This window comes from Cryptotermes secundus, unplaced genomic scaffold (genome assembly GCF_002891405.2).
Source record: "Cryptotermes secundus unplaced genomic scaffold, Csec_1.0 scaffold620, whole genome shotgun sequence".
In the NCBI taxonomy this organism is placed as follows: domain Eukaryota; kingdom Metazoa; phylum Arthropoda; class Insecta; order Blattodea; family Kalotermitidae; genus Cryptotermes; species Cryptotermes secundus.
Window position 1 is genome coordinate 712326 of NW_019723312.1, and position 21058 is coordinate 733383.

Genomic DNA, 21058 nt, shown 5'->3' on the forward strand with positions numbered 1-21058 from the left:
CATAACAAACACACCAAGAGGAGCCAAGCCGAGCGAAGAGCCGGAATATTGGTGAATACTTTGACGTCAGAAGGAGAGCAGTGACGCAAACAGACGAGGCGACGAGTTCATGCACTGGTTCTCTGTACTCTTTCAGAAACGTTGGCCCCAACGCGTGGAGAAATGCGCATCGGACATATTTTTGTCCCCCCCCCCCCAAGAATTTTGTTCGACACTTTTTCTTCCGTTGCGAGTGACGGTCAAGATGCGGGCGCATCAGTACAAGAAGGTGTTCATGTTGTGTCCGCTATTGTCGGATTTTAACCGAAACTTGAATGCAGTGACATATTTTAGTAACGGCCCCCAGTATCAGTCCGTTCAGCCGTTGTTCATTGGGGACCCACATGGCAAAGCCAACAGGAGCATGTTTTACGAAACACGCTCATACCAGGGAGAGTCAGTAAGTAGATAACAAACCGAAGCAAAACAGCTGCAAGGGACGTAATAGGTTTTCTATGTACATCATTAGGTAGCAGGACAGTTCAGATTCATGACAATCTACGTAGCAGGCGCGCATGTTGAGAGGCTGGTTTCAGTAGTCAAAATGGCGACCGTGCTTGAGTGTGCTACCGAAGAGCAGCGTTCTATTGTGCGTTCTACTGTGGGCAAAAGAACTCAACGCAAAGGATATTCATGAAGAAATGTTCCCTGTTTACGGTGGGAAGTGTTTGTCGCGCAAAGCGGTTCACCGCTGGGTCGAGAAATTCTCTCAAGGATGTTCGAAAGTCGCAGACGATGCCCGAGCACGTGGTGAAGTGGCTGAGACAAGAGCCAAAAGACTTCTGTGCTGCGGGTTTCGACGCGCTGGTATAGCGACGGAACAAGTGTACCAGTGTTGGTGGAGGATAAGTCGAGAAATATGTTTCACTCCCCCAGGAATACCACATGTTTTACGTCTTGTAACAGTTGTTGACCTGTTTACTGACGCTTCTTCATATAATATCACATCGTAACATCCTATTTCACATAACTTATTTGTTCTTGTTATTAACCATCGTACATTCAACTTGCCTTTTAAACCGTTTAAAAGTTTTCAATTTTAAAATCTTTTATATCACTGGTGTATGTACACTGAATGTTTCGACCAACATTGGTCAATTTCAGGTGTTTCGTCAGCAGTTTTAGAGACACCTGAAGATGGCCAATGTTGATCGAAACATGCAGTGTGCATAAGCCAGTGATGTAAAAAAGATTTTAAAGTTTAAAACTTTTAAATGCTTTAAAAAGCAAGTTGCACGCAATACATTCATTCACTCAAACATGTAGTGTGTTTAAATAGTAAAGCAGGGTGTAGCTGCGTAACCACAGGGCTTCGTAGGCTTACGTACGGCTGTCAAACAGCAGGCTTGTAGCTTATCTGTGAGCCGCTTCATTGTAAGCGAATGGCGCCGTGTGAAATCCCTTGGGACAGGTGTGGGTGGGTGCCCCCCCCATTTCCCATGACGGGCGCTCAATCTTAGCAGACGCGGGGGTTCGCTAACTGCAGGTGCGCCTGTGTTTGCTGACAACTCCTCCCAAAGCCCCGTCTGTGTATATTTAATATATCTGTCTGTATGTTGTTTCCATGGAACCCACACTCAGAACAAATCTCATACTAGAAAACTATAACACTGTCCCTGTTTCCACACCTTATAGTTCACTGTTACACACAGTAGTGTCCTCAGTCTATTACAGTCTCCCCTGTCCGTTTCCTGGCAATGGATTTTAACGCAGGAGCTGTAACAGTCTCACTGAACTGCTTCAAATGTCACAGCACACGGAAAGTCGTCTCTTCACAGCTCGACTCACAGCTGAACAGTTACTAACTGGATTGCCCCAATTGTCTGCCTTGTAACGTCTTTGCATGGACCGAACAGAAAACACCGATTTCAACAATAACTCAGTTGTTCTAGACGCACATTTACAGATCCGTTACTTAGAAACTGGTTGCATAATGTCGTTATATTGCGTGCGCGTTAATTTCTGTGGGAACGTGTTTACCGAGCCGTTGCCTAGCAGTGGACGTCTCTGGCTCCATTATTCCGCCCTTCAGGCGTATTGTGTCTATATATATAATTAAGGCATGGAGATCCGTCTGTACAACAACTGGATATAAATCTTGTGTAGTGTCGCGTCTTGTTTGTGGTGCTTAGGAAAAAAACTGAATTGATAATCGTCACACAAACAAATGCTTTTTATTTATCTTCTACACAGAACGTCGTCCCCACAGAGTACCTTAAACGCTCCCTCAGCATAAAAAACGCCCACTTTATCACCTCAATTCTATATTTCCTAAATTTCCCCCAGTGTTTCCTCCCCCTCTCGAGAAACCCCCTTACGTTTTTACAATGATCTTCTATTTGGATTTTTTATTTTAATTTCTTTTAAGTTTAATACGTTTTGTCTATTTTTAAGTTTAATGAGTAGGCTATATGGTATTAAGTCACGCCCGATCTAATTCAACTAACAGATTTATGCTATATGTATTCCTTCATGATGTGTAGATTCCTCAAGAATAACCTGATGATGGCCCGTCTGGGTCGAAACATGTGGATGGAATGATAAGAAACGCTTGTGTGTGTCACAGTAACCGCTGCATCTTCATTACACATGAAGTTAACCTGCGAGTCGTAGGAGGCGACGAAAAGGGAAGTCTCGAATCTGAGACAGTAAAAGATGGTCGCAAGTCCCAAGGGACTCGGACCCGAGAGGGACTGAGCTGACAAGGACCAGCGACACGTACAAAAGACAGACCCGTCCTCTCGTCAGAGAGGGCGCCCCACAAAAACAGGACCATAACTGTCAAAGAGTAATAAATATTTGGTCATGAGCTCCAGATGTGGCTCGACACCAAGACTTACAGACTGACCGACCGTCAGTCGCAGTGTGACTTGGAGTTGGAATGACAATATTGTACTGTTTCTCCCACCACGTGTTTCGATGTGTTAATCATCCTCATGTGATCTTCAAGGTTATAGGTCACTGGCCTCTTTGCGACTTCCATCTAGGCATGAGGCGACCGATAAAGCCGTTTAATGAGTACACGCAGAGTTATCGAACTGCAACTGAAATGGGCGTATTTTCACAATTAGGGCCAGGTCAGACGCCCCGACCGGCTCGCAGCGTAACCTGTAACGGTGAGACACATTACGTCAAGATAAAAATCTGCTCCACAGGCAATCATACAGAGAACGTACTGACGCCATGACCGTGTACGCAGACCTGACACCTGTCCCTGATACGTCATTCCACAAGCTGTCACTCACAGGGCCTTCAGGTCACTGCAGTACATCTCCACATGTAAAGTACGGGGCGTTCACTCAAGGAGGAAACTTCGCAACACCGCTGACCGGGCCCAATATTCCTCACAGATTGCTGCTTTAACTGTAACGGCGCTCGTTTATCAGCGCTAGTGACTCATTCTGCTATCGGCAGTTGCAGCAGCAATCTGTGAGGAATGGTGGGTCAGGTCAGCGGTGTTGCGAAGTTTCCTCCTTAACTGAACGCACTGTATAAGATCAGGCAAATAAGTTTCGAGACTGGCGATCTGACCTGGAGTGTTAGGAGACGCAACAAGGCAGAGCTAATAATGTTATATCTCAGCATTCTGTTGCGGTTGGTATTAGAATGTTTTCTTTTTCGTCCACCATGCAACAATATCAAGATTTCAAATGAAATGCTTTTTAAAATCCATCACAGCACTTAATGTTCCGGCTATCCTCAGATGCGTTCGTGACATCCGCACTGCACGCTCGGTAGGCAACAGGCTTACTGCAAGGGACAGTGCATGTGGCATAGAAAGGGGAACTTCATTGACTTCATTTAGAAACACGGATCGCAGTAGCGCGGAAGGCACAGAAGTTCCCCCAGTTTCAGCGCACCTGATAATGGCCGAGTAGGCTCTTCAGCCCGGCTCTGGGGCCCACGCAGCCACCTGTGTTCTGGGTACCGAGGTCTTTCCCCTGAGGTTAAAGCTGTCCGCTCACTCCCATCTAGTGCCGAGGTAAAGGGATGGTGGCGCTACACGTCCACTCGCCCGTACGTTTTCATGGCGTGATGCGTCCCCCCCCCCGGAACGAAGAAGGAAATACATAAAAAGAAAGTTTCTAAAATACTTAATACCCCATAACGATCACAAAACAGTCTAGACGGTTAGAACGTAGGTTTGAAAACCACTTTTCCGGCTATCCTTGTGAAACCCCCCCCCCCCAAAGAACTCATGGCTAAGGCCGTTGGCATGTTCAGAGATACCGTGACCTCAGAGTTTCCCTCAGGAGCCGTGACGTGGAGGAACTGACTGAATGGAAGGGCTAGGCGAGGAAACGGTAGCCGCAGAGGGGAACTGTCAGATGGCTCCATTTTCAATTCTGTTAAGCACAGGGACAAGTTTACATTTATCCTGATACTGGGCACAGAATACATTATTATTCATTTTTCTCAATTTTCCTCCTACTCCTCAGCGCCCTATTCTCAAAAACCCCGGTCTCTGTTCCCTCCAGTCGAAGCCTCACACCCGTAATGTGAGTTTAGTGAGCGCGAGTATCCTCCAAGTAAGACTGTCATTAAGGGCGACAGAAATACAGAACTATCACGCAATAATAGAATTTTACTCGCGCTGTGTACAGGAGCGATCATTTTGAGACATCATGTGCTACAGGGGTCCCTCTTTCTCTCAGTTATATGACTAACCTCTTTGTTGTCTGTGCGATTAGACCACTTTTATAGCAGCGCTGGTTTGGCCCATTGCCCGAACTCTGTGGCTGACGTCACAGCCGTAAAAACCGACTTGCATTGCGCGGAAATACAAGATGCGCGCCATTACGGATTGAAGCTGCTTTTAATTGCAACAGGTAGACCGTACTTACTTGCTTACGTCTTGGCTTTGCAGGCCTTCTTCATGGCAGACTACCGTTTCGGCTGTCGTACATCATTTTCTACATCTTCGAGACATCTCGGTCTGGGCCTTCTCACTTTTTAATACATGGATCTAATTTGTGAGTTGTCGTTATGGACGTGAAGCTTTTCACCCACCTCTACTTAGTTCCGAGGTTAAGAATACGTGGATCTGTGCCTCTGCTCCCCCATACGTTGTCATAGCGCGGTGCATAATCAATATAACACAGGGACGACTTTACCTCATGCTTTTGTATATCTCTGTTCCATCAAATTTTGTTCAAACGGATGCCGGAAGGAAAGATAGCACTAGGAAGCCTTAGACATAGGTGGGAGGATAATATTAAAATGGATCTTAGAGAAATAGGATGGGGTGGTATGGACTGGATTAATAGCAGTAGCGAGCTGATGTGAACATGAACTTTCGGGTTCATAAAATGTTAGGAAATTCTTGAGTAGCTGACTGACTGACTGACTGACTGACTGACGGCTTCTCAAGAAAGGCTCAGCTCCATTGGGTTATTTAATTGTTGTCAGATGCTAAAATTGGACTTTATATTATACGCTTTGACTTCTAAACCTAAAAGAAGGAAAAAAGAAACTCATCATAGGGTTTGTTTGTGTTTTTGATTAACTGGTGTCCGTTAATTGGAATAGAAAGGGTATCACATCACAGCTGCTAGACTGTCTGTTAAGATGCGACTGACATTGAAAGGTTCATGTTAAGTAACATATGACAATGATTACCCAATAAAACAGATTGAAAAAAAAAGTGAAGATCGTAGTAGTTGTGTTTTTCTGCCGCGAGTTGGCAGCATACAGCCACTTGGCCCCAATCGAGGATAATGTTAGTAGCAGCAGCGCAGTCCAAGACGTCGGAGTGGTGTTAGTTGTGGCGATGTTTCGCGCTTTCGACGCTCCATGACGATTTCAGCCTCGAGTGATGTTGAAGGGGAAGACAGTTGGCTGCCCTGGAGCTGGTGGTGGTGGTGGTGGTGGCAGCACTTGCAGTGTAGAGACCAAGGAGGACCTAACATCGACTGTTGTGGCGATAGAAAGACCAAGGAAGAAGCTATCGTTTCGTGAACCAGAGATTATGGGATATTACATGCAGTTGAAACGAGAATCACCGGCGTCTTCAGCAACAAAACGTAATAAAGTAGTGACGCCTGTAACGACGTCTGCAGCAACTGTGATAAGCGGCGCACAGGTGCCTGCGCGAACCAAAAACTGCCTGGAGAACATCGGTGGCAGTTTTGAGGATCTCGAACTCGAGGTAGGCCATGACTTTGCATCTGCATGTGTGTTTGGTTGAGGTGGCCATGACTGTTGGTCACGTGGCTTTATTTATAGTTGGTAAACCGTTACAACAGTAGTTGCCCTATTGTTGCGTGAGTATTCCAACGAAAAAATTCGACAGTCAGGAAGTGTGTGATGCTTGTAGGAGAAAAGTAGATTGAACATGTGATTATACACGACAACGGTGCAATTGTGCCATTTTCAATGGTTTTTCTTATGCGCCCTTTATGTAAGGGTATAGCTATAACACAGCGTGTAATTTTTACGAAATTGAAATCGGATTTTGTTGACCTTCTTTAGAAACAACTCGTTATAAAGATTATATTATTATTTATTTATTTAAACTGCAAATTGGTTTTGCTCGGTGGCAGTAGTACTACAATAAGACACAATACACAAATACACACATCACACAAAATAATACAGCACACAAAACTACACAAACAACAAAGGACACAATAGCACACAGTAAATACATGGAACATAAAAGAACGCCTACAGATTTTTTTTTTTTTTTTTTGCGATTTATAAGCTGTAGTTACTTACGTACTTAACTATAGTTGGATTCTGAGTATTTAAGTACATGTTGCTGAGACAGTATGGTGGCCACTACATACGTATAATATTTATTTAATGTTAGGCTGTATAAATTGTAATAAGACACGCTGTTAGTATCTAGACAATATGGCGTCGGTGACAGATTGATTAATGAATATGGAGCAATTTATGGAACGAGAATTGGCAGGGGCAGCCGAAGTATTCGGAGAAAGCCCGCCACGTTGTTCACGACGACCCCCCAAGTTACCTGTCCTGGGATCGAAACCAGCTGGGAAACCGGCGCTTAGCCGCCTGAGCAGTGCACGGCCCTAATAGGATACAGCAATTAATATACTCCACACAGCCTAGTGTGTTTTGAGAAGCTAATAGTTGTTTAGCTAGTCAACAAGTTCCCAAACATTTATGGAAGTAAAAAGTTCATTGCCGTGTTCACAAGAACCTGCCACGGATCCTGAGCCAGATGAATCCACTCAACGCCCTTTACTTCCTATTTCTTTTTAAAATTCATTTTAATATCTTCGAACGTACGTCTACATCTCCTCAGACTTCCCTACCAAAACTTTATATGCGTTTCCCTTCTTTCCCATGCATACTACATGCCCTGTCCATTTCATTACTCTTGATTTGAACATTCTAATAATATATGTTGAATCGTACAAATTATGAAGCCACTGAAGAGGACTATCTTTTGGGATATAACCCCGTGTAGTCCGTTGAAAGTCGATGGACGTTTCGGAGGAACGTCGCCTCCGAGCAAGATACTAAAGTGAACACAGATGGCAGCTAATAACCACCGGTGTGAGAACCCCAAATCCTACAGACGAAGCTTCTCCTCATGTAATTTTCTCCATCCTCCTGTGATCAGCACGCTTTTCTCAAACACCCTCGGCCTATGACGGGTACACTCTTCTGGGTTGTAACTTCGTGTAGTTCGGAGAGAGACCGATGTTTCGGAGGAACATGTCGTCTCCATCTTCAGGGTCAGCCACCGCTGCGAGAACCTGCCCGACCCTCAGCCTGTATTCTTTCTTTAATGGGGGACGGAAACCCGCGGAACTGATGTTATAGACCACCTGTTACACCAGGGTGCCTAAAAAGTTGCGTCACACAGGCAAGGTGTACAGCTGCAGGCAACACGTCATGTGTTTGTATGCTGCTGTCCTGTCACTGCGATGTGGTTCCCAAACTGTGGTCCGCTAGCTGCCCACTCGTGTTCCAAGATTGAAGCCGAGTAATGGCGGTTCTCCCCCCCCCCCCCAACCCCTTTCTNTCGCAAAGGGGAAAAATTATAACATTTTTCCTGCAATAGACGTCACGCAGTTTTATTTTTGTCTCTTGTTTTTACTTTGTATGATTTAGGAACTGTTTGCGAAGACGTTTCGCATACCAAACAGTGCATCGAACTCTGTTCATATCAAGGGTTGACCGTTAGTTTTTTATCTCTTATTTGCGATCGTACCGCACTGTTTAAGGTCGTGGGTTCGATTCTCGACGAACTCATTGGATTTTTTCAGTTGACCTAATCCTTCCAGTCGCACTATGGCCTTGGGGTCGACTCAGCCTCTAACAGAAATGAGTACCATGAATATTCTTGGGGGGTAAAGGGCGGCCGGCGCGTAAGGCTGACAACTTCACCACAATCTGTGAGCTCACTGTCTCACAAGAAGGTGCATAACCGATAGGAGGCCCCCTCCTGAAAACTAATGTGACCCCAAAGATAATCTGAACATTCGGAGACCCAGGCTGTGAACTGTGGTTCTGTTCATGCATTGAGGCGCTCCAGAACTCGTTGCTAGGCCACTGGGGCGCTGTCGTCTCGTGAGCAGAAACATCGAGTCAGAACTCCTGTAAAGCACGTGAATCGTTAAGTATAAATGCAACAACTAGAACCGGGATAGCTCAGTCGGTATAGCGACTGGCTACTGGTTCCACGGACCATGCGTCGGAGTTCATACTCTGTAAGGGCAAGATTTTTCTCATCTACACAGCGTCCAGACCGGCTCAGGGGCCCACCGAGCCTCCTATCCAATGGATAACGGGGGCTCTTTCCTCAGGAATAAAGTGGCCGGGGCATGAAACTGACCACTTACCTCCATGTAGTGCCGGGTTAAAGAATGCATGGATCTATACAGCAACTCCCCCATACATCTTTATGGCGTAATGCTTAATTAATTAAAGACAGACACAAGTTTGCTTGTACAGCGTTGCGTTTGCGCAGTCAGAAAAGTACGCATCGTGAAGCGGGGGTCTAACAGATCTCGGGCCGTGATGATGTTTGATTAAATCTCAGTTTTATGGGACCATTGTGATCCTGTTCGCAAATATACACAGGGCAGCGGCTGGAGTTGACTCAACCCCTCCGTGTATTTGCGGCTATGAAGGGATGTTGAAACCACACCCAGGAAACTAAGAAATTGGAAGAAGTTCTCGGAAAAGCGCATGCCTTTTGCCTTTCTTCCGATGTTTCTATAAGTAGGCTTACTGTAGTGTGAATAATAAATTAGCAGGCGCAAATAGCCGTTCCTCGCCCGGGCTTGTCAGTTTCACACTTTATAAGTAGCTAAAAGTTTAAGGAAGCAGCAACACTCAGATCGACAAATTAAAATCTATAATTTTGCCTGTTGTTCTGTATGGGTGTGAAATTTGGTCTCTGACATTAAGGGAGGAACACAGACTGTGGGTGTTGAGGAGAATATTTGGACCGAAGAGAGATGAAGTGACAGGAGGTTGGAGAAAACTGCATAATGAGGAGCTTCATAACTTGTACTCTTCTCCAAGTATAATTAGAATGATCAAGTCAAGGAGGATGAGGTGGGCAGGGCATGTAGCATGAATGGGGCAGAAGAGGAATGCATATAGGATATTGGTGGAAAAGCCAGAAGGAAAGAGACCACTAGAGAGACCAAGACATAGGTGGGTGAATAATATTGAAATGGATTTTAGATAGTTAGGATGGGGTGGCATGGACTGGATTGATCTGGCTCAAGATAGGGACCAGTGGAGGGTTCTTGTGAATAGAGTAATGAACGTTTGGGATATTATCGAGTAGCTCCTCAAGAAGGGCTCAGTTCCGTGTAGTTAGTTAGTTAGTTGGTTGGTTAGCGAAATGAGGAGGCTGGGAACAAGGATTCGAATCGCACCCAGAAACTGTACCGCAATACTTGCACACCGCTTTAACAGCCGTTGCTACGGAACGGCTCTGCAAGCGCCCGTTGTTAGGCAGCAGATTCATAAAAGCAACGATGAAGTAACTGGGAACCGATATTTTCTGCGCGGTCCGTGCCGTAGTTACGTGACGCAAGAACAGAAGAACTGGTGGGAGGGATGTTTTCTGTGCTGTCCGTTGTTGTGAGAATCATACGGAACACACAAATACACTGTGCGGGCCTTCTCTAAATGTTAGGCTAGGTGGTACATGCACGTGTATTCACCACGTGACCTGTGTAAGGAGGAACACAGATTTTCAGAGGTCATCTAGTTTGTTAGTTAGGGCTTCGGAGTGTAGCAGGGATGGGAAACACAAGGAAAGGGTTTGAAAGCTTAATGTGGATGGAACTGGCTCAGGATCGTGGCCAGTGGCGGGAGTTTCTGGTGCTCGTTACGACAGTTGTTTTACCAAGAATGACCCTTGATCCTTTGCTTTCTGGATAATTTTTCTTCTCTTTAAGCTGATTAATGAGTAGTTGTAAACAATCCTAAGTGACGAACCCTGGGTTCTAACAACTAGAGAACAGCCGGGAGTCGAAGCAGAGACTTGTGCCGCACTGTCTTCTGATGGCGGAAGGATACATTTAAATCTGTGTAGAATGCAGAGAGATCATCAATCTATGATTAGAGGAGGCCGACTCTGGCGCCGATGAAAGAGGAAGAAAAAAAACACTCTGCGTGGCACGGCCGTGTTTATTATGTTTGAATACACAAGTGGAGTAGGGCGGCGTGGAACAGACGGATTTAGAGGCAGCTGTGAGTCACTGGCTGGAGCGCGTCAAAAGGCAAATCGTCGCGATTGTACGTGGGAGGTACGCAGTTCGAGTCTGGTCCCGTGTACCAACTGTCTTAGTTCAGACTTTTTTTTCCATGATTATATTCTTTAGTATTCGGCGAGTCGTAATAGCGCAGTCACTATAGTGACATGATGGATTGTGAGTTCACTGATCCCTTAGATGTAAATGAATGTGTGTTTAGACGTGAGAGGTCGGTCAGTTAAATTGCTGTTGGCCCTCGCCAGCAAAATAATTCCTGGTTTCGAGTCCTGTCGGTATTCATGATCAGGATTTTTGTTCTCTCCTAGATATGTACGTGTTTAGAAGTGGGGCCCTGATCTTCTACGAGAGGAGGGGTGGCCTTGGAGGTAAACCTGTCTCCGTGCTACATTCTAGCTTTGTGTGCCGATGTGACGTTATTGATAAGACAAGTGGCGAATAGTGGATTGGAATGAAGTGGCCATGGCCTATTTCGAGGCAGCTTCCGTTCTGAAGTAACTGAGGATAATCTTGTAGAACAAACTTCAGTCGAGTTTGCCCGTCTCCTGTCGATTGTGCCCCCTGAACACGTAGCAGAGGACATGAGCACTCGACTGTGAATGAGGCACCACTCTTCGAGGGCGTGTGGGGGCGAGTGGAGGTTTAGTGGTAAGATTCACGCCCCATCCGCTTAGCCACCGGGAAATGAGCCCCCCGTACCCTCAGTAACAGGTTGGATGGGCCGGACGCTGTGAAGGAAGAGCTATAGCTGTGTCCGCCGCGAACCATACCCTTGCAGAGCCGGCTGTTTTACCTGTTGGTCAGTCGAGGGCAGGCTCCGTCTGCTCAGTTGCAGGGCTTTTCATTTGGAAGAAGCCATTTGCGGCGCCTCAAGACGCCATAACTGCCATTCGCAACAACAGTACGCGTGGCAACAAATTCACGAGCTCTCGTTGTGATAATTTGCTCGTAATTTAAGTAGAGGTCATTCCCCGGGGGCTTTTCCGTGGTTCTGAACTGGGACTTACACCCAGTTATGAATTTCGGCCTCTGTCCTGTTGTGAACTGGGCCTTGTGCTCAGTTATAAACCTGGGACTCTACCCGGTTGTGAACTGGGACTTGTACCCCAGTCCTGCCAGATTTGTACCCCTGCACCACCCGGAGCTCTGAGAGACAAACGGTTTGCTGTTGCAGAGCCAGGCGATGCGGATAGTCCGAACGGTGGGCCAGGCGTTCGAAGTGTGCCACAAGTTGTCCATCAACGCACCAACGCCAGAGGACGAGGATCGAGAAGGAGAAGGTGCCGGTAGTGAGCGTGAGAGCGAGTCTGTGAGCGAGAAGCCAAGAAAAGGTGAGAATTTCTACGCTGCGTAAATATTTGTCGGACTGTTTTAGCTTCTGCTACTAAAAATATTTGAGAACTTCGTGTAAGAAGAGGCTTTCCTTGAACCCGGAAATGTTGAATTATTTTTTGTGCAGCTGAGTCACACAGTGCGTGTCTGCAAATATTTGCCATTCATCAAACAGTACTTTATTGGAGGTCCGATTGTCGAGGGATCCTGGCCTTCGTCAGTTACAGTTCACAGAATGTAGCCCTGTATCGACGGCTGAACTTATTATCAGACGCATCTGTAAGGTTTTCTCACAGAAAATGGGCGTGTGTTATAACATCAATGTGCAATTCCAGAATACCTCAGTTCCATGTACTGATTGGTTCGACTTAGTAGTGATCAGTATCTCTCCTCTGTATCATTTTTGCCTAAAGAGAGTTTTTGTTAACGTATTTCAATGTGTACTGGTGAAAGACTTTCACCATGTTAGGTGGGTCCCTGTCACCACGGCAAGGCGCGTCCTCAGGTTGGGGATGTAAGTGACGGTCACCAGGTATGCAGGGTCAGTCGCGGACAGCCGACAAGGGGGGTCTCCAGCTTGTGTGATGGGCGTGAGGCTTATAACTCCTCATATAAAATTAATCATGTTACGAAAGATCTCAAGAAGCCTCGGACGTGGACGGATTCCGTGGATAAACGACGTAAGCTAAAGAAAATGGATATGAGATTTGGCACTTGGAATGTACGAAGTTTGTAAAGGGCAGGTTCGCTCAGGGCAGAGGCAGAAGAAGTCTCAAAATATAAGTTAGATTTAGCGGGAGTACAGGAGGTCAGGTGGGATGAAGGTGGCATCGCACCAGCAGGAGACTATACATTTTTCTATGGAAAGGGGAATGACAATCATGAATTAGGTACAGGTTTTTTCGTACATAAGAGAATCGTATCAGCAGTTAAGAGGGTAGAATTCATTAGTGACAGGATATACATATAATACTAAAAGGTCGCTGGTGTGATATCATTGTTATGAATGTTCATGCCACAACAGAAGATAAAACCGATGATATGAAGGGCAGATTCTGCGAAGGACTAGAACATGTATTCGATATTTTGAATTGTTTCATTTTGGTCCGTTACACTATCAGTCACAAAGTCAATAGAAAGTCCGTCGAGTGTAACAATTTTTTTAGGTCACTTCTTTATCACTTTTGCCTTACATGTTTCGGTTTAATAAAACCATCATCAGAGGCACATATTACAATCATGAAAACACTGTCGTTGTTTAAATGTACACAGTATATATGCTGCGTGGACGCTGCTACAATATGTCGATGTGTAAAAGCACAACACTTGCTAGGATTATTGAATGCACGTTCAAATCTCGCATTCCATCCGAAATTGCCCTCAAGTTAAAAGTTAAAATATTTAAAAATTTAAAACATTTGAAGTAAAAATGTTAGGCTCCTCCTTGTTAATTCATCCCGAAGATGGGAGATGTCAGCTTGAGGTTGTATAGGCTTATGGTTAGATGTTTCCTATGCGTTGTGTGTTGTGTACTGCTGACATCTCCCATCATCGGGATGAATTAACAAGGAGGAGCCTAACATTTTTACTTCAAATGTTTTAAATTTTTAAATATTTTAACTTTTAACTTGAGGGCAATTTCGGATGGAATGCGAGATTTGAACGTGCATTCAATAATCCTAGCAAGTGTTGTGCTTTTACACATCGACATATTGTAGCAGCGTCCACGCAGCATATATACTGTGTACATTTAAACAACGACAGTGTTTTCATGATTGTAATATGTGCCTCTGATGATGGTTTTATTAAACCGAAACATGTAAGGCAAAAGTGATAAAGAAGTGACCTAAAAAAATTGTTACACTCGACGGACTTTCTATTGACTTTATGTATTCGATATTTTCTCTAAATACCACATCCAAATTTTGTTAGGAGATTCCAGTATTAAAGTACGGAGGGAAGACATTTTCAAACCAACAATTGGGAATGAGAGTTTGCATGGAATTAGTAATGAAAATGGAGTTAGACTAGTAAACTTTGCCACATCGTCAAAAGTACGATGTTCACAAATCGTAAAATTTATTAATTTACTTGGACATCTGATGGAAAACAAAATTGACCATATTTTGATAGACGGGAGACGGCATTCAAGTATAATTGATGTCCGATCGTTCAGAGCAGCAGATTGTGATACTTATCAATGTTTGTTGATGGTTAAAGTTAGGGAGAGACTGGCAGTGAGTAAACAAACAGCACACAGAGTTCATATGGAGAGGTTCAATCTGAAGAAATTAAATCGAGATACAGTGTAAAGAATCTGAAATCTCAAATAGGTTCGCGGCTTTGGAAAACTTAGACACTGAGGTGGATATTAATAGAACTTTGGAAACTATTAGAGAGAATATCAAAATTTCTGCGGTGAACGCAAAGGCACACTTGAAACATACAATCACGAGCACATCAGCGAAATAGAGAAATAGCCGCACTATAAAAAATATATGAAGAGGAAAAACATAAAAATGAAACGAAAGTAATAAAAGGAATTACATTAGATTAGTGCTCAGTGCATTAGGATTCCTCACATAGGTTGTGCCTGAAGATGGCCTCATAAGGCCGAAACATGTAGCATTATAATAATGCATATATATTTCAATAGTTTGATATAACATCTTACACACATAACGACCACTGTGTGATATTAAAGTGTGAATCAATGCTGTTGAGTGTTCCATTATAGACGGAACATTTGATAGAGTATAATTGCTGTTTATTGTGTGAACCATACGGAACACACAAATACACTGAGTGGGCAGAATGCAGAGACCTTATATATAAGAATTCAGTCCGTACCTCACAGGAAACACATTACGTCTCCGCTACAGAGCCCAACCGGTTAATGCTGTTTGGGGAAACGCTCGCTGCTTATTGTGAGAACCATACGGAACACACAAATACACTGTGTGGGCAGAACATATGAAGTCTTCTCAGTTTTCACTAGCCGTTGCTTGGTAACTGCTTCCAACGGCGGGCGTTCCCCTCCCTCTGGGCAACAGTTTCTACTTGATCAGTCCTGACAACGCTGTTAATGTGCGGACAGAATGCAGAGACTTTATATATATATAAGAATTCAGTCCGTACCTCACAGGAAACACATTACGTCTCCGCTACAGAGAACAACCGGTTAATGCTGCTTGGTGAAACGGTCGCTGCTTATTGTGAGAACCATACGGAACACACAAATACAATCTGTCTCTAGAATTCAGAGTTTTATTGTTGCTGAAGCAGGTGGTACGTGTACTTACCCCTGTGTTGGAAGGGCTAAAATACCACAATTGTTGTCGAGTATGTTAATGAAGTTTCCAAAGCGGAATTCACTTAATTTTTTGGATACATCCCGCACGTGAAACTGGATCTCGGTGCATTAAATTATGGCGATTAGACGTTCTCATGGCAGAGGAAATTACATCAGCACTTCAGTTTATTTTGTGTAACAACGCTTTCCGTGTCTGCGTAGAGTGAATGTCGTGGCACCTTAACCCGAAAGGATTTACTGACCTCGTTTGAATATCTCGTCGACACATGGAAATGTGGGCGGCTGTTTCCATGTCAACCTGACGACTGATGGAATAGAGTCAGTGCCCTTGCTCATGAGGTGGACGGCTGGCACACTATTGCCCCAAAATGAAACTACCAGCGGTAACTATGAACACCACTGTTTTCTGACGCCGCGGAGACTGGTACATAGTTACGAACTTTTCATTGGCGGTAACGCTGTAGATCTGTATTGGCGAGGCACTTAGTTCGAGTCTCGGCCGGGACACCGATTATCCTGAGTTGCTTCGTGACTTACCTCAGTCCCTCCAGGCAAATGCTGGGATAGTATTGTTATCAGGCCACGACCGGTGACTTACAAATCTTTTCCCGTTCATTAGCCATTTTGTCGTTCGTGGCTGTATAGTGTACCTACTGACAGTCATCAAGTAACCCACAAAAGAACCGACGTTTCGGAGATCAGATTATATAATTGGACGCAAGCTGGGTGCCGAGCGAATCATCAGTAGGAAGGGTGCGTAGAAGACGAGTGTAATGAGAATCGGCCCTTTAAAGGGCCGTTTTCCTACAGCAGAATGACCGGGAGAAATGGTGACTGAGTGAACCAGTAGGAACTAAGAGGAAGGTAAACGTGGCCCTTTAAAGGGCCGTATATAGGGCATAGTGCATAGGAGAGAAGATAAAACACGGGCCCATTCAGAAGGGAGCAAAGAGGATGAATTGAATAAATAGGCCTATGGTTTAAACCTGAAGATGGAGACAATATGTTCTTCCGACACCCTCGTATATCCAACTCCACGGCATAATATGCCAGTAAATATTTACCGTTAAGCCAGTCCATATTTGGATCGCGGCAGAAAATGTTCGATATTTTCTGTTGTCAGCGGAACTTGAAAATCAAAGGATCCCTCGATAGCAGTTCCAAACAGAACTTTTTATTCAGTCGAAAATGTCGTTAAGCGGGTGTCACCAGCATCGAGCTTTACGTTCTGGCCTTCAGTTTATGTAGAAAGATCTTCTGACCGCTCTATTGTTCAGTATCGTGGCCTTCACGTTACGTAAGGGGCCTTCAGAGCTCCACTGAGCACTGGGAATTGCTGTAAGAGATCTTCAGAGGCACTGAGGTTTACAGTAAGAGTTCCTTTGAGGCACTGAGAATTGCTGTGAGAGATTCTCAGAGGCACTGAAGTTAACAGTAAGAGTTCCTCTGAGGCACTGGGAATTGCTGTAAGAGATCATCAGATGCACTGAGGTTTACAGTAAGAGTTCCTTTGAGGCACTGGGAATTGCCGTGAGAGATTCTCAGAGGCACTGAGATTTGCCATGAGAGCCTCACAGAGGCACTGAAACTCGTCTCATTGCAAAGTGTCCCAAAGCCCGCGGCGCCTGTGACCTCGTTGGATCTGGCCGTCGTCCGCGTCGCCGGTTGGCTTCATTTCATCTGTGTGTAGTGACGTCAAGCGAGCTACCCTGGCAAGACTGCGACGCTACCGCGACGGGTCACTCCGCTGTTGGCAACCCGCCACACATCTCGTGGTGTATCAGTTTGCGGTCAGCTCTACCAGCCCCATCTGGGGTTCCCACACAGTCCTGACACGACCTTCGGGAGCACTTCTCTTCGACCGGAGACCTTTAGAAGCTGACAGCATCTCAGTTGGCCATGAAGTTCCTGAAGACACGTAACGGTGTTCGTACATCAACCCGCCACTGGCCTCTATCCTAAGCCAGTTGAATCCAGCACAACTTTACACTCTTATTTCAAGTTCCACTTTAATATTATCCTTCCATTTACTCCCATATTTCCGATTCATCATCATCACAGCCTTCTTTAGAAGATTCTGCCAGATTGCAGCCGGTTTTAACTTCTTTGGATTTTGCAACAGTATTTTTTACAGAGTAAGGCCGTGAGCCTTGCGACAAGGGCGATACAAATAGAACGCAGTGTGTGTGTGTGTGTGTGTGTGTGTGTGTGTGGGGGGGGGGGGGTATAACTGGGTCGCTCTGTCCCTCGGGAATATGAATACGAGGACCTGGCCCTCCAGGTTGCGTGAGTCTCCAGTCTAACAGTAAAATGTTATCATGAGTCCCACGGTACTCAGACCTGTGAATGACTGCGCTGGCGAGGACCAGCAGCAGTTGTAAACAGACCCGTCCTCTCGTCAGAGAGGATGTTACATAACGACTATAACCGTAAGTGTTGAGTTGAAAAAGAATACTGGTCGTGGGTCTCAAGGGATTTGTCGCCAAGACGAACTGATTGGAGGTAAACGGCCAGTCGTGAAGTAGCTCTGACTCTGACTCTGAAAGTAGGCGATTGACTCTTCATGCGTCTTCTTCTTGTTAGTATAAATTTAAGGCCGCGCCATAGCTCAAGCGGTTAGTCGCTGGCTTCCCACCGCCGCGGCCCGGGTTCGATCCCGCGTCTGGTCAAGTGGGATTTGTGGTGTACAAAGTGGCGTTGGGGCAGGTTTTCTCCTAGTACTTCGGTTTCCCCTGCGAGTCTTCATTCCACCAACTGCTCCACAGTCACCCTCACCTATCATCTGGGGCTGGTACAATAGGCCAGAAGTGGCCGCAGTACAAGGGACTTAGTCCCACCCCACTAGCAATAAAAAAATTATAATATAAATTTCTTATTTTTAGTGGACGAATGCAAACGGTAAACAATAAATAAGTGGCACGACGTGGCTGTGTACACCCCTGTTCTGAACCTCTGCCAGCGGCTGCGTGTTGCCTGCGGTTAATGTCAAAGGTTAGCCGTGACACGTGTAGTACTAAGAGACTCTTTAAGTTTGTGAGAATTATTAAAATTAAGCTAGAATGCTCGATGTGTTTTCTGTGGGTTGCCAGTTGGCATGTCGCGTGCACTCGCTCGTCTCAAGATACATCTTGCCTTATAATGGAGGCTGGACACTGTGTCTCCACGGCGCGGGGCACACAAACGCCTGTCTCGAGAGGCAGGTGCCCCGAGCTAAGGGGCCTGCAAAAATGTAAACTTGGCCTTGTGCTTAATTAGTTAAGCACTACTCCATGAATACGTGTGGGGGAGGGGAGTGGAGGTATAGCTCCACCAACCTGCACCTCGGTACTAGTTTTAGCTGAGACGTCAGCTTCACGCTCCACCCGCATTACCCCCGGGGAAAGAGTCCCCTGTATCCATTCGATAGGAGGCGGGGTGGACCTCAGAGGCGATGTGAACGCTGTGGAGAAAAGAAAATTTAGTTGTCCCTGCCGGGATACGAACACCTTCCCTTCAACCCGTAGCCCGTCCCTATACCGACTGAGCAATCTTTTCGTCAGGTTTCGTCCACGCTTCACACACTCCCTGCTGCCATCTGCTGTGATTCTCCGAAACTGAAGTTCGGTGGCAAGTTGTAAGAGTCGAGTTCCTTGTTTACTTTCCGTTCGGTTCAGTTTCGGGGGGGGGGTTACTGAGCCTAGATCGTGCGTCGGCCTGTACCTCTCCCGGATGGTAGATGAGCATGGAGCAGTCGGTGGAATGAGAATTGGCAGGGGAAAGTGAAGTATTTGGAGAAAGCCGTCGCAGTACCACCCTGTCCACCACAAATCCCACGTGACCCGATCCGGAATTAAACCCGGGTCGCTGCGGGTGGTAGGTGAATAATTTGTGTGGCGGTACTGCGTAAGACCACAAAAATCCGAGTTAGTGTAATCTGTACCGCTGCCGGGAGTCGAAACGAGGACCTCCAGTGAGTCGAGCTTTACCGATATGTGAACCTGTCTGTTACAGTAAGTTTCCTAGGGAGAAACAAAGAAGTTCCTTCCAACCTGCATTATTATTATGAGCCGGGATAGCGACTGGCTACGGGCTGGACGACCGAGGGCTCGGAGTTCGAGTCCCAGTAGGGTCAAGAATATTCTGTTCTCCAAGTCGTCCAGACCGACCTATATCCTACCTCCTATACAATGGGCACTGGGGCCTCCTTCCCGGGGGTAAAGCGGCCGGGGCGTGAAGCTGACCCCTCACCTCCAGCTAGTGCCGACGTCAAGAAAATGTGGATCTATACATGCACTCCCCATACGCCTTCATGGCGTAGTGCTTAATTAGTTAAGCACAGGAACATCTTTACCGTCTTATTATTATTATTATTTCATATTTAGTAATCGGTTCAACTTGCAAGGTCGAGTCACATCTGAGCAGTGGACACACAAATTACGTAAGAAAGTATTTTCATTTTGCTTGGCTGCGTACTGCAGTTCGTGCTTCTGGTTGGAACGTATAAAATGTTAAGTGATGTCTGTATTTTGAAACATAATTTTAAACCCAAAACTTGCGTAACACGCGTTGAGAATTCTTCGAGAAGGTTCATAATTTGGTGTATGAGCTTTCGTGCTGATTAACTTCCCCTGCTTTCTCACGTATTCCTTTACAGTTCTACGTTGTCGATTGATACGCCGAGGCCGACCCTTAACGCCATCCCCCACAAATATCATGCACAAATGACCAGCCGTAAACTGTCTTCTCTATGTAATATACGACACGACACATATCCACAGAAAATACTGTCAGTACTCACAAAATAGACACGATATTTTGAAACAAGGGATTTGCTTAGTCATTTGTGTCACCTGCTACGTAACTTGCGTTCATTCAGCATGTTAATGGCGTCTCATAATTGCGTAATGACAGTGAGAAATCTCACGCTTACCAAATTATATATATGTAAGGATTACTTGCTTAATATATTTAAAAATCTTAATGTAATATATAGGATAATTTTTAGAATATTTGTTTCTGTTTCCTGTCCTTTTCGTTTCTGTTAGTGTGAATCAGATTTGTACTGGTACTATATTGTAAGGCCTTCCTTAAAAATGTAACCAAAAGACAAGCGAGCCCCAAGATCATGCTGTGTTCAGGGCCCGCCTTTGCCTTAAACGGGTCCTGGTTATGACGAATGTTGTACTGAGGACAGAATTGAGGTGTTTGTACACATTGAGTTGTGGTTTATTTGCTGGTACTTTGTGGAACAGAGAGCAGGGTTAATTAGGGCTCCCCTGGATTCTTGTGGAGGTGGAGCTGAATTGCTGCCAATTCATGCAGAAATCTGGCTTTGAGGACGACGCTTTCACGTCTTATGCATTTTCTTTTGCGTCTCCACGAGATGGCAAACGTTGTAGAGGGCCGACTGTGAACGATACGTGATTATGATGGAAATTAGTCCTTTAAAGTACAGGACGAACTCTATGTACCACTCACTTTAACGTACTAAAACTCTGCAATTTCCCACAACGTGTACATATTTCTTATGTGTTCCTTGCGATTCTCACAATAAACAGCGACTGTTTCCCCAAACAGAATTAACCGGTTGGACTCTGTGTCGGAGACGTAATGTGTTTCCTGTGAGGTACGGACTGAATTCTTATATAGAAAGTCTCTGCATTCTGCCCACACAGTGTATTTG

The 21058-nt window shown here is 45.3% G+C and overlaps 1 protein-coding gene across 4 annotated transcripts in view; it reads left to right on the plus strand.

Moving 5' to 3' along the window:
• The window catches only part of LOC111861805 (carboxyl-terminal PDZ ligand of neuronal nitric oxide synthase protein), a 164870-nt gene that overhangs the window by 108996 nt on the left and 34816 nt on the right, over positions 1–21058 (plus strand). For 3 of the 4 annotated variants that reach the window (XM_023846677.2, XM_023846674.2, XM_023846675.2), the window contains one exon: positions 11926–12082. In XM_023846677.2, coding sequence (XP_023702445.1) covers positions 11926–12082 — 157 coding nt within the window. Of the gene's footprint in view, positions 1–5482; positions 6188–11925; positions 12083–21058 lie in introns of those variants that run through there. The other variant, XM_023846676.2, reaches the window with a different exon arrangement.